Here is a 13,704-nt window from a genome sequence, read left to right as displayed (position 1 = left end):
GCGAGCTTTATCGAAAGAGCTGATAAAACCGGGTCCAAAAGGTGACGAAATTTCAAACAGGCACGCACTGGGGACAGAGATGAGGAAGAAGGAACAAGTACAAAGGGAAAGACAAGCCTATATTTACACAGAGGGCGTATTAGGAATGAGACCCATGTTGGAATGAGACACAGATGGACACAATCAAACACAGGTGAATCCCTGTGTTTGAGGATAGGGAAGGTAATAACCAATGAACAGGAATTAAAACCAAAACAAGGTCATTAGAAAAAACAATGTATATATGAAACAGAAAGAACGCAAAAAAAAAACAAAACCACCAAGCAACAAGACACTAATGATGACAGAGACAAAGGAATGCAGAAGGCAGTGGCAAAAACAACTCTAAGAATGCCTAAGAAACTAATGGAAACCGACCATAACAAAATCTGGAAATGCATGATTTGCAATCCAACAACTTAGCTCTGGGGACAATGTCTCGGGGCATTTGGGCATAGTTCTCTAATATCCGGGCCAAAGTTCCCCAATCATTGCTTACAAATGCATTTACATTTTAAAGAACTCGTCACCAGACAAAAACCGTTGGCGTCAAAATTGCAATTTGACAAATGCAATCCCCATTTTGCACTCACAACCTGCATGGAACCAAAGCTTTCTCCAATGTGATTGGTCAATGCTGTTTGGACTGCAAAAAGACTGCAAACGAAAACCAGAATGCTTAGAGTGTTGCAAATATCGTCCTTTGCCAAGAACCTGTTTACGGAGATTACCTCAAGGATGAGTCATGCACTAATGCATAGTTACTCGGGGAGGACAGGTATGTCATATGGAGGGGAAAAAAAAAAGCTCTGACCGAAAGCCAGCTGTAATTTAAAGAAAGGGGGCATTTAGTGGGGTGCAAATCGATTTGAAAAAGATGTGATAACGGCCGGGAGAGGACTTGCTCTGGGGGAAAACACAGATGAAGCAGTCAGGCTGTAGATTGGAATGAAATGTTCTGTTCACAGGTAATCGACAGGACACTGGGCCAGGTTGTTCCCTTTAAAGTTTGACAGTTGGTCTTCTGGGCTGCAGTTTTCTTCATCTCAAGAGTTCATAGTGGACCGAAGTAAAAAAGCAGTTTGTTTGTTTGTGTCAAAGGTATTTTCTTTCCTGTTGACACAGTGGGGGAAAAAAATAGTTTCACACATCAAAATTGATACTTTTAGGGTTTCGCTCAAAGAAACATAAGTGAGAGCAAAGCAGTGGTTATTTCATTAAGAGTCATTAACTCCTCTTATTATATGTGATCTTTTTTTATTGCCCATTAAGATATCAATAAATACTTAGTTGCTGAATTAGGCTACGTTCACACTGCAGGTCTTAATGCTCAATTACGATTTTTGGATCAAATCCGATTTTTTTTGTCTGCTTGTTCACACTACAAATAAAATGTGACAGCAAACGCGCTCTAGTGTGAACGCTCAAAGCGTCCCGCATGCGCAAAAGAAGACGTCACACACAACGCGCTCTGTTTAGACCCAGACCACACAGTATTGTTTGACTGATGGCCCTTAATGTAAAGACTTGTTTTGGACTTTACGTTTCCCGATTTTGCTTTAAGTTATAAAGTTATTTTGTTATTGACATATGGCCTAATAATCATCCTTATTGCTGTTTTAGAGGAGCGGTGCTTCAAAGGATAGTTGCAGATTTCTGTCAGAATCTGCAGATTATACAGTACAAATAAAATGTTCACGTTTCTCCAACGTTGTCTTCCCAACAGTTTCACTAACATCTACACGGGATGGCCAGGAAACGTTCGCGATGTCTTATCAGGCGCTTCTCTGGCACTGATAATTGGTGTCTGTCTTGTGTCAGTGACGTAAAAGACGGATTTAATGCGACATGACCATTCAAACAGCAGTCGCTTTCTAAAACATCAGATATGTATCGGATTCAGTACCACATACGAAAGTGACCCAGGTCGGATTTGAAAATATCGGATTTGTTCTGTTCACACTGTCATACCATGATCAGATATGGGTCGCATAGGGTCAAAAAAGTCGGATTTGATGCACTTTCGCTTGCAGTGTGAACATAGCCTTGGTGTCTTTAATTATTCTGAAATTAAACTGTTTGGGAACCATCTATTATTTATGCCCTATTCATTTCTGTAATTGGATTGGTCTAATTAATTAACTGCTTTCTAAATATTTCCATAATTCTGGCAGCCTTCTTAACTGCATAATAGATAACACTGCATGCACTTGGAAAATTTTTCTAAACTAAATGAATCTCAGAATCTCTAAACAAATAGGAATGTGCATGTGTAGAGTATATACAATCACTTTAGTAATTCCACATAACAAACCAGTTGCCCCTATTTAAGATGAAAAAATAAGAAATCTTTATGCAAGATCTCCCATCTGCAACCTCTGGCCTGTAGCATCCACCTATAGGCTACAGGGGATGTTAGCTCATCACTGCCCAGTATCTCTACTGTAACGCATTCGTGAGTTCAGACGTCAAACTCTGACTCTGCTTTGCTGCTGTAACGAATCAGCCATTTCAAATGGGAGCTGTCTGACTAAAATATCTTTTGTGTACATAATGAGCGAGTATCTGAGTATTCCATGTGAGTCTTCCAACTCACCGAGCTGAGAACCGACATTCCAAAATTCCACAGGTTTATAGTTTGAGGAAGACATCCTCAAGCCCGTTGGATAAATCCTACTGAGGAACTTCTGGTTGTGTTCAACAAAATCCGAACCTGAAAGAGAGACGGGACAAACAATGCATCAATGACAATGGTCACATTAATCAGAATGCCGATTAAGACTTGACAGCTGTTGATTTGTTTAATGGAACCACATGACACATTATCTGTAGGGATTTGATTTGTCCTGAGCAGATTATAGACATATCCCACTATTTCTCATTGGAATGATTAAAATTCATTACACTACAGCTCAAGCTTTTGGTTTTGTCAACCTTAATGTGTTGTTTTTATTCAAATATAAAGAATTGCGATTGTAAAACATTGCAGAAAGTGAATCGCTATACTGTTTAATGTAAAAAAAAGGGAAGATAATGTCTCAAGAAATTACATTTTGATCCATGTATAATTTTCCTCCTTCTGAGGACTGAAAAGCATGGCACACAGCTTCAGTCTATACATTATCTTTAACACAGTAGCTGTTTGATTTTCCTGCAGAGATTGTCAAAACCACCACGCTTTTGAGCTAGATTTGCAGAGACTGCTCATGGTTGCTGACACCCAAGTCAACCAGCTCATAATGTAGCTGTATGTGTGGAAAAGTGTCAGTCCTCCTCAGCAGGAAACAGATTTCATTTCTCTTTATCACTTTGTTTCTCCAGTATGCTGCGGCTTAGCGGCGTGCTGACACTTTAACTGATTATCCGCTGATTTGAACCTCTGAGGGCTCTTTTCACTTCCCCAGCAATGAAAGTACGAGTCACATTTCTGGGTTTTTGTTCTCATGCTTTATTCCTTAAAATTACTTCCTTCTAACGTATATGTCATGTTCAATATGCCTTTGCTGTTCTGGGAATTTATAGCCAGTATACTGTAATTGCATTTTCCATCCGAAGACTCCTGGATGAGAAATGTAATTATGCACACTGAGCACTTTGCAAAAGTGGGATGATAAATCAAGAGAAATCTGCTGGGATCACCCGAATAATATTTTGTAACATTCACAATTACAAATACGCATCCTTTATTACTTTAATCTATAAATCCTACTTCTCCTGTTTAATGATTTCAAATCAATAAATGACTCTACCTGAAGCTTTGAGTAGCTTGCAAGCCTTCTTCTCTTCCATAGATGTGTTCTCATAACAGTTTTGATTGTCCCTGGAGTGACTAAAACTGATGAACTTGACAGACCTTGTGTATATAACAAGGTCAGACAAAGCCTCAGCTACCACCACCTTCTTCTTCTACTCAATGCATTAAGGACAGAAGAGACAAACAAAAAACACCATTGAAGTTCCAGTAACAGTTCCAGGTTGAAAGCTATGCCTTTTTGCCCTCATGCAAAATGCCTTTACCTTTACATTTCAAACATTACTTTTTGTAGATGATTTCTTTTTTCTTTTTTAAGCTGACTGGAAAAAATAAAATAAAAACAAAAACACCCTGACTTACTTTCTTCTTTGACCCTGCCTTTCTGGGAGACCAGAACTTTGCTTTTGTTTGATGATCCTCTTCCTCCTCATCCTCCTCCTCCTCACCCTCATTTGCACTCTCCTCTCCCTCTGCAGCATCCTCTGTCTCAATCTGACGCTTGAGCTTTTTATTCTTGATGAGGATCTTATACTTCAGGTCCTGGCAATCCTCCACAGGATCAAGTCACACATGAATGAATGCGAACTAACATCCACACAGCACTTTTAAAACACGCCACATATTTGCATCAGCCAAACTGTTTCTGCATCTTCAAACTTTGGGCACAAACACCAAATTTTTTTTGTTTTTTTTGTTTTTTTGTTGTTGTTGCACAAACCACCCCACTCCCACCGCTATGGTCTGCCACAAAGACGCTGTTCTTCAAAGAGTCACATCCACAGCGGGGCATACAGTACATACACACAGTTAGAGCAGATAAGAAGAAAAGCAAGAGAAGCAGCAGGTGTATCAAATCACCGAATCGAACATCTGCTCCTGCATTTCACCGTCCGGACTCCATATCTGTTAGTACTTTAAAGGGCTCTCTTTTCCAATGAGCAGCAATATGCTAAAAGCCCAAAAAAAAGAAAAAAAGAAGAAGAAACATGGTCTGGAGGAAGCTCCACGTTAAGTGAGTGTCAATGCATGCTGTATGCACAGGCAAATTATTCAAACTAATTACAGATATGCCAGCATTAACAACTTGTAAGAGACCATATGGTCTAAAAATTACAAGCTTCATAATTTCACTTGGCCCCTTCACTTCTTGAAATTTCCATCACTTGTACACAAAATTATATAGTCTGCAGAGCTAAAATTGAGGCTTTGCTTATGTTGATGCACTTTAGGAAAGAATAATTGGTTCTTGAGGGGGGTTTCACCTCACACTGACAGTAAAAATAGAATAAAGTGGTGTAATAACATGTTAATTAACTGTAGCTTATTTCTAATCCCACAATAACTCTGGATAATTGAAAACTGAGCCAAGACAACTGGCTTTTCCATCTTTTCCACAGCTTAGAAAAAGTTGTGTAAACAGCTTTAAAACCCTTTGATGTAACTAGTAGGAGTAATGAGGGAATCCTGAAAACTACAGATTGGTTCCACTTTTATAATTAGATAGTAACTTGAGCATGTGTGAAGCTGCATAATTTTAAAACATGAAAACTGTCCCTGCTGCAGGGGTTAATAGTCAAGATGAAACCGTTAGAGCTGAGGCTCCTACGTAAGCCTGCTACTTCCAAAGTCATAAAGGTAAAAATGATATGGAGAATATGTGCTCCAAGGATAGAGCACAGCTCATTTTTGCAGCAGAAATCAGAAGTACCAAAGAGATTCTCATGAGACTGCACACATTCATCCACAAAGCCTTTATCCTCCTCGTCATAGTCAGTATACTGCAGTCTCATTGTCTTTCATACTGGTCACTTCATATTGAGCTGTGACAGATGCTTTCAAAGGAGAAGTCGGCTCGAGTGCCTCAACAGTCTCAAAGTGATGGACACTTATCAGGGTCTACTACGTTACGTTAGATTTGTGACTCTCTGAGATTAAAGAGGCTTGCAAATGCAGATGTCCATTTACCCCACATGATTGCGGAGGACAGGGAGCCTGGGAAGCCTAGGAAGGGAGACTAATGAGGCCCTTTGTGACGATGAAAAGGTCTCACTTTGTTCTTGTTTTGTTTTGCTCTGGCATACAATGAGGATTTACAGGTGCAAACACCATCATTCTTCCGCTTGCAACAGCTGTTCTACTGTTAAACACAGATTCATCTCCTTTCTTTCTTTGTTTTGCTACTCACACAGCCTAATTCTCACATCTTCTGAGTCTTACATTTGGACTTGGGAGGTCTCCCGCAGTTGGGTGATCCAAGGGAGCTATCAGCAGGTTTTCCCCCAGGATAGAGATAAGATACTCGGCCATGACCTCCTGCTGCTCCCGGGAGCAATGGTTTTCCAAAGACAGAATCACTGGATAAGCAGACACCTGTCAATAAAAATCCAAACCAGAAAGAAAAAAAGAACGTTTAGACCCTATTACCAGCAACTTGACTGTTCTCTCTGTATGGTCGTACATCACAGAGAATGGCCTGAAATGCTAAATCAAAGGCAGTTTGAAGGCAAGAGAGGTTATTAATGAGAGCAAATGCTGCTCGGTAGGGTCTCTTGGCGCCCGCAGAGGCAAGAGTGAGTGAGCTGGCTGCTACGCCAGAAGCAGTAATCATGTAACAAACTACATGCTGTTACCTCAAAGGCGTGCTGCCCCACAGTGGTGATGACATCCTTAAAAAGTATCTTGCTGGTGAGGGTGTGGCCATGGTAAACTACGGGCTCCGTGTCTGGCCCATCCCAGCAGTCAATCTCCAGGCAGCGACAGCCTTTCCTCAGAGCACTGTTCCAGACAGAAGCACACACGTGTACAGACTGTATCTTATACAAGATTGCTTTCTGACGGTGGAGGAAGAAAAACTTTCACAAAGAGGTTGGGGCAAATAACCACTTTGCTTATAATATTTTGTTCATGCAACACTGACACACACTTATATCCGCCTTTTTCTCCAGACATTTTCAATCAATGCTTGTCTAGAAGTTATTTGTGTTTTAAATGGAGCCTGGCGCATGCAAAACAGCTGAAGTCTGTGTAAGCTTTCAAGTGCTTTTCTTTGTAGTAATAAAATGTCACATAAGTGTTAAATGTGGCTCTGTTATTGCAGGCAAAGTTCATAGTATCACACTGTCAGTCTTTTGCTTTCTTTGGGTGAGTTACAGCAGACAGTAAAATAGTCTTTCCAGGTGTGATGTCATCATGCCTTCACAAGTATCTGTGCTCACATTCGGTATCGGGTAACCTGCACTATAGTGCTCTGAGTCAGTTACAACATGCCCAGCTAAAACTTGAAACAGAGACACAAACAAGATTGCATAAATACGGGTTTTCTGGCAGGTTGAAGTCAGCAGTGCAAAAAGTCGATCAAAGGCCATTCACACACTTATAAAAATAAGTCTCAGTCACTGACAGATTGCTAGCTGACTACAAATACTGACCATTAGTACATTAGTGGTTTTGGGTGAAAATACACGTTTTTAAACAAATCTTTACAAGTGCCTTCAGAAGCATTTTTGAACTTCTGAGAGAGCCAAGCTAACTCTTTTCTTCAGCTTCTATTGTAATGCTAAGTTCCAAAGAAGGCTTGCTCATCTTTTTAGCTTTGATGCTTTGAAATAAAACTAGTGTCACCTTTTTCTGGAAAAAGGGGACCGAAGTGTGCAGTTCTCAACATTATGTTTTACAATTTACCTAACACAATTATCTCATATCACAGTTTTTGAAGTGAGAGTTAATGTGATACATACACAGCCACAGTTACGCAATCTTCATTTTAACAAGTACCAGGGTGCATATTTTAGTATTTTTGATGCATTCCTCGTAACTAGTATACATTCACTTCATGTTATTTTCATCCCTCTCCCACCTGTGAGCTAGTGGGATTTCTATAAAGCAGCTTGCTGTTCCTGCCAGTTTGCTTTCCTCTCAAAATCATTGCATCATTATCTAAGTAAACCAGAGCTCTCGGGCCGCTGGGTTGAAGGGTTCGCTCTACCAGTCAGCCAGGGAACTCAGCACTTTCACTGGAACCATAAATACAGCACTTCTGCTTCCATCAGCCTCTTTTGTAATCACCTCCATTGTCCCATAAAGGCACCACAGCAATTTCACTGTCTGCCTCAGCACAGGACTGGGTCAATGAAACCAGAGCGCAAAAGAGAATCCAAATGACAAACATGTTGGCCTGGAGAAGGAGACTAATGTTGTGTTGTAGGGCATTTAGAGCTTCATTGCAGCCATTTTTTGTGTTCTACTATTTTGCTTTTTTAAAAAAGATTTTTTTATTTGTCATAATATTTTACTGGTTAAATTTGCTAATTTGCAAGTAGACTTTCACCAGTATTGGCATAATTTTACATATAAATGGGTTGTGCAAAAATGTTACAATCTATAGATTATTTATTATATGACGTTTGCTATTTCTTGTCACTAAAGGCATTTGTAGCACCGAAAAGTAAAAATTTTAGAAGTAAAAAACACCCTTCAACTATGTTTTGGGTTATGACGTTAGATCATTTGTCTACAAGAGGGCACTCGGCAACTTCTCTGTTGGCAACACATGTTTGAAAAGGCACATATACAACAACTAGTCGATTCTGTGCAATGCAACAACAGGCACCACAAGGTACTTTATAGTGTAAGGTTAAAACCCTAAAATAAATGAGAAAAAACACCAGACAATCAGAAGACCTCCTATGAGCAAGTACTTGTTGACAGTGGGAAGGAAAAGCTGTAGTGCTTAGTATGTGGTACAACCTGTCAAAGAATGTGTGTCTGTGCAATGGAGCCGTGCAGTTTATGAATACAGTTTGCTAACCAAGCTTGGAAGCCTGATAACTTAGAACTCTATTCTTCTCATTTAAAGTAGCTCACTTCTGGCTCCAAAAAAAAAAAAAAATACAAAAATAACATGGAAAAGGCCAAAAAGATGAGTCAGAATTAAGAAACCGATGGGTAAGGTCATATTGACTACATCCATCTTTTATATACAGGCAGCAAATACACCAGGAATCATAAAAAAACTATCTTCAGAGGCAAGAAGAACAAAGAGTCTAAGAACTGTTGATATATCTCCCACAGAACCCTGATCTCCATTTCATAGAGTCAGTCTTGGATTATATGAAGAGACAGAGGGCACTGAAACTTAAAAGCAAAGGTTGGATACACCAAACATTGATTATATTTGTGTGTGTGTGTGTGTGTGTGTGTGTGTGTGTGTGTATGTGTGTGTGTGGGGGGGGTTGTTTCCATTTGCTGTGCTTGGTATAGCATACTCAACTTATCCACTAAAACCTATTTATGATATAATCTGTTCAAAGCATTCTCAATTTAACTTCAGTGCCTTAAAACATATTCACAGTACTCCCTCTGGCATTGGGCGAGGCTTTTTAAAATACTGCTAAGTGAAGAGGAACACTGTATGTAAACATTGCTTCCCTACCTAACATAGGCATCCAGGCTACTTTGCCCTACTAGCTGATCTCCGGTCAGGTAGGTGTTGTGTGATGTGGAGATGAAATAGCTGGTAAGAGGCTGGTCCATGTCCTGGTACACTGATGTGTGGGCCTGGTTGAACACACAGCACTCTTTGGACTCCATGTACCTGAGGAACCCTTCAAAGGTCATTGAGCTGTTTTCTCTGGCTGGAAGAGGAGGAATTGAGAAGACTTAAATTTCATCTTTAAGGATTAAAAAAAGAAGAAGAACAGCATCTACAATCAAGCCAGATAACTGCATTTAATTTCTATCTATACCACATTACTTTAATAGTAAAACAATAGTCCTTCTTATAACATCTCTGGTAGAGTTACGGCTGGTGTGTAATAGATATTCATAAACCATTCATAAACCTCTTTGATGATCATGCTAGATAATAAAGTTAGGGAATCACTAAAGTCATTATAAGTCATCCTCCTACAGCCACAAGTAGCTGGGTGAAATTTCGTGACAGTCCATCAAATAGCTGTTTAGAAATTTGAAATTAGATTACAGCAGAGGACTGACCAGTGGAGCGTCTCCAGAGCCATGATGTAGCCTCTGTGAAGTTTCTGCTGGTAATGAATTGTGATGTCACAAGTGTACTGTAATTGTCTTTAGTCTGAGGTGGGAATAAAACTCATGCAGCTGAACAGTCAGCTCAAATGATGAATTTAATGGAAAGAAATCTGAAATTAAATTAAAAAAGAAAAAAAAAGACTGCATTTCATTTGGGTGAACCAGCTGTGGGTTCCTGGTATTGTGTAAGCTGATTCAGTGCCATGTCTAACTTCATTAATAAAATATCTTTCACCACCATCAGAGCTCTCCCTGCTGTGACAAACTGTCTGCTGTGAAAACGGTTGATTTTACTGACTACACTGCTGATGGTTCATACCAACTGTATCTGCTTTTACATTTAGCAGTTTGGATGATTTTCTGATTTATTTTGAATAAAATCACCAACTATGGTATGATTTAATACGGTTTTTTTTTTAAAATTGCAATTCCTCTACGAATAACTGAGTTTGTTGAGAGAAATGTGTGATACAGTTTTCATGCAAGTGCAGAAAAAGAAAAACATGAGCACATTTGTTTATGCAAAGAATGGTAGAAAGTGAGGTCTTCTGTTAGGGATCCTTAATTATGACGCAAATCTGTATGAACATCATTGGACAATCTTATTTAATTCAATTACTCTCAAACTTCGGTAAAACAGTGGGTTTATTACACTTTAAAAAGAGCAGAAATATATCTTTGAAATAAAGTGGAAGGACTTTTAAAACCTATTTACTGTTTTTAATGTTTCACACCACAGTTGGCATGTTTGCAGTTTTGTTGTGCTTGTACAATTAGAATGGAGGTCTGGAAACTTGATTTACTTGAACTTAATAATAATTCAGAAGAAGTAACACCAAAATCATTTTAAAAAACTGAACTCAACTCAACGTTAGTAAACTAAAAGTATGTGTTTCGACAGCTCTTGTTCTGATAATTAGTGAAAGACAAAAGTCTAACTGAAATTAAAATTTGATTAATTTGGACAGCCCTGGCTTCTGTGTATTAATGGCACAGACTAGTTGTAAATCTTTTATCTTCTCTGTTTTGCTGTTTGTGTTGGTGTGAATTAGCCCACAATACATTGGAGAACATCCATTAGCCAGGTCCATTAGCCTGAGGCTGATGTGCCTTACTCTTCCATTTGTTTTTCTTTCCTTCTTTCATTTTGCCAGCCAGGCATCACAGCCTTTAAATTCTCTTACAACTAAATTAGCATCCTTACGTGACAACACCAAAGAATAGAGTATTTTTTCCCATGATGATGAACAGCAAGGCCAAAGACATTGTCCACATTTCTCCCTTTACTCACCTGTCTCGTTGATCTCAAATCTATCGATCAAACTCTCTGCTTTTTCTTCATTTGCTGTGAGTTCCTTCTGCTCCTTGTGGAGGAACGTCAGCAGTGCACGGGCACTCAAAGTTTCCAGTCCTGCAGCGTAGACTTGGTAGAGTTGATGGATTTCAGCTCTCCTGGAGGGGGGCTTGCTTTTCTTCATCTATCCCTGTGCACAATTATACAGCCTTGCAATCTCTTATTGTTACTCTTATTGCTCTATTTGTTCTCAATTCCAGCTCCTACAGATTGGCTGTTTGCCCATGTAAAACACAGATTATAATTAATCAGCCGATTACAGATCATTCTGATCTTAACTCTTATGTGTCTAAAGCCTGTCCACACAATCAGTTTCTTCTGTCGAACCTCTCTATCAGCGTAGGTAAGACGAGAGGGCTGTCAAGGGATGTCAGGGACAAGATTTTAGACCTACAAAAGGCTGGAATGAGCTACAAGATCATCAGCGTAATGAGAATGTGGTGAAAGGTGGTGGATCAACCCAAAATTACCCAAGAGGAGTGTGTTAATGATTTGAAAGCAATTGGGACCACAGTCAACAAGAACACACTACACTGTAATGGTTTGAAATCTTGCACTGCCGGCAAATGTTCTACTGCTCAAGAAGGGTCTTTCAGGGTCCTGGTCTTGACTTTGCCAGTGAACATCTAAATGATTCAGAGAATGCTTGGGAGAAAGTGCTGTGGTCAGATGACACCAAAAGAAAGTCAACCTGCGATTCTTGGAGGAACTGAAATGCTGCGAATGACCCAACACCATCTCCACAGCATGGTGGTGGAAATATTATGCTTTGGGGCTGTTTTTCTTCTATTGGTTCATGACAACTTCACCGCACTGAGGGCCAATGGATGGGAGTACTGTAAAATGTTAGATGAGAACCTACTTCCCTCAGCCAGAACACTGAATATGAGTCATTGATGGGTTTTCCAGCAGTTCATGGAGTGGTCTAACTTCTGTAAAGACTAGTGGGCCAAAATACCTCCTGAGATGTGTGTAAACCTGGCAACCACCTACAAGAAACGACTTACTGCTGTACTTACCAACAGTGATTTCTCCACCAAGTACTAAGTGATGTATTGCTTGGGAGATCAAATACTTTTTCTTTTTTTTTTAACTCAGTGACATGCAAATCAATTCATAACTTGTATGTGATGTGTTTTTGGTTGATATTTTGTCTCTCTCCATTAAAATGGAACTACCATAAAAATTGGAGACTGATCATTTCTTTGGAATTGAAAAAATTGCAAATCAAATAGTACGCATGAAACTTAGGAATGCTCATGACTTTCTGCAACACTCAATTTCCATAATGATAGTGTTGAAGGAAGAAAGTGTGAGATTTAGGCCCATTTAAGACTTAACAGCTTAGAATATTTTTCATGTCACCTTTTAGATATTTTACCTTCCCGTTTCAGAGACACAATACACCGCTTGCTCTCTAAAAATACACAGGAAGTAGTGAGTAGAAATGTCAAGCCTGAGATGCATCTCAGCATTTACCTCAGCTCACTGTTAAAACACTACTTTTTTTTTCAAACTCAGCATGAGAGAGAATAAAAGAGAAGCCACGGTGTTTGCTCTAGACAAAGTTCTCCCATCCTCTCATCCTCCATGCCTCCCCCCCATCGCCCCCATCTCCTGTCTGTATCTCTTCCATCAAATACTAAGGGTACATCTCTGTGTAACTTTCTCATTTTGGTCCCTCTCCTCTCCCTGTCATTCCCTTCAGTCAGTGAGACAAAAATGTCTGTGACTTTCTCTGACTTTGTGTGTCTCTTTCCCTCCACGGCTTTCATCTCTCTCTCTTCTGCAGCCCTTCACATTTCAGACATACGCCTCAGCCCTGCAGTGGGCTTGGTACCCCACTGCATCTGTCACCACAATGAGAGCAGCACGACGGCACCAGTACTGCTCTCTCCGTCATTAACGTTTCATGCAGTTACGTTAACTTTATCAACAGATCCCTTTGATTAATAACTGTCCAGGAAAACTTGGCAGTCTTACATAAGATATATATATATATATATATATATATATATATATATAGTGCAGCTAGTCTATTCTCACACGGACTAGCTGCACTATCTAGAAAAGAGCTGGGGGAGAATTAGTTAGCTTAGATGCTGTATCGTTTTGAGGCTAAAATGTTTCAGACAACTGTTTCCTGAAAACTCGATGTCATAAATGGAAACCTACCTCGGATATGGAAGCTCTTGGAGTCTCTGTAGTATAGGTATTTGGAACAATATCGGGGTAAAAATAAATTAATAAATAATCTCGGTTTTTAGCGAGTTTCTGGGGTAGTACACAAAGTTGTTGCCATAGTGACAAGACGTTGTCGTTATGAGGTCAAGTGTGGAAAAAACACACAGCGTACAACAGGAGGATTATACGCCCTATGTCTTTCTAGCGCTCACATTGCCAGGCATCGAGGGCGGACTTGCTGGTACCATAAACAATATAAGAAAGACACTTGGCACCTGAATATGAGAGAATTCTGCATCAGAGAAAAGGGTAGTGTAGGGCCAGCTGT

General features: G+C 39.7%; 1 protein-coding gene across 2 annotated transcripts in view; it reads right to left on the bottom strand.

Annotated features, from left to right (window-relative positions):
- LOC113026583 (1-phosphatidylinositol 4,5-bisphosphate phosphodiesterase zeta-1-like) overlaps window positions 1–13,704 on the bottom strand; it is a 20,631-nt gene extending 6,927 nt beyond the window's left edge. The window contains exons 1-8 of one of the 2 annotated variants that reach the window (XM_026175518.2): window positions 13,368–13,704; window positions 11,130–11,322; window positions 9,225–9,426; window positions 6,424–6,568; window positions 6,011–6,163; window positions 4,154–4,342; window positions 3,789–3,945; window positions 2,636–2,752 (exon numbers count right to left, since the gene is read on the bottom strand). In XM_026175518.2, coding sequence (XP_026031303.1) covers window positions 2,636–2,752; window positions 3,789–3,945; window positions 4,154–4,342; window positions 6,011–6,163; window positions 6,424–6,568; window positions 9,225–9,426; window positions 11,130–11,316 — 1,150 coding nt within the window. In that variant the 5' untranslated portion in view covers window positions 11,317–11,322; window positions 13,368–13,704. The remainder of the gene's footprint in view (window positions 1–2,635; window positions 2,753–3,788; window positions 3,946–4,153; window positions 4,343–6,010; window positions 6,164–6,423; window positions 6,569–9,224; window positions 9,427–11,129; window positions 11,323–13,367) is intronic. The other variant, XM_026175519.2, reaches the window with a different exon arrangement.

Source organism: Astatotilapia calliptera, chromosome 7 (assembly GCF_964374335.1).
Source record: "Astatotilapia calliptera chromosome 7, fAstCal68.1, whole genome shotgun sequence".
Lineage (NCBI taxonomy): Eukaryota > Metazoa > Chordata > Actinopteri > Cichliformes > Cichlidae > Astatotilapia > Astatotilapia calliptera.
Note: the sequence above shows the minus strand (reverse complement) of the source record. Positions and strands in the feature narration are given on the sequence as shown.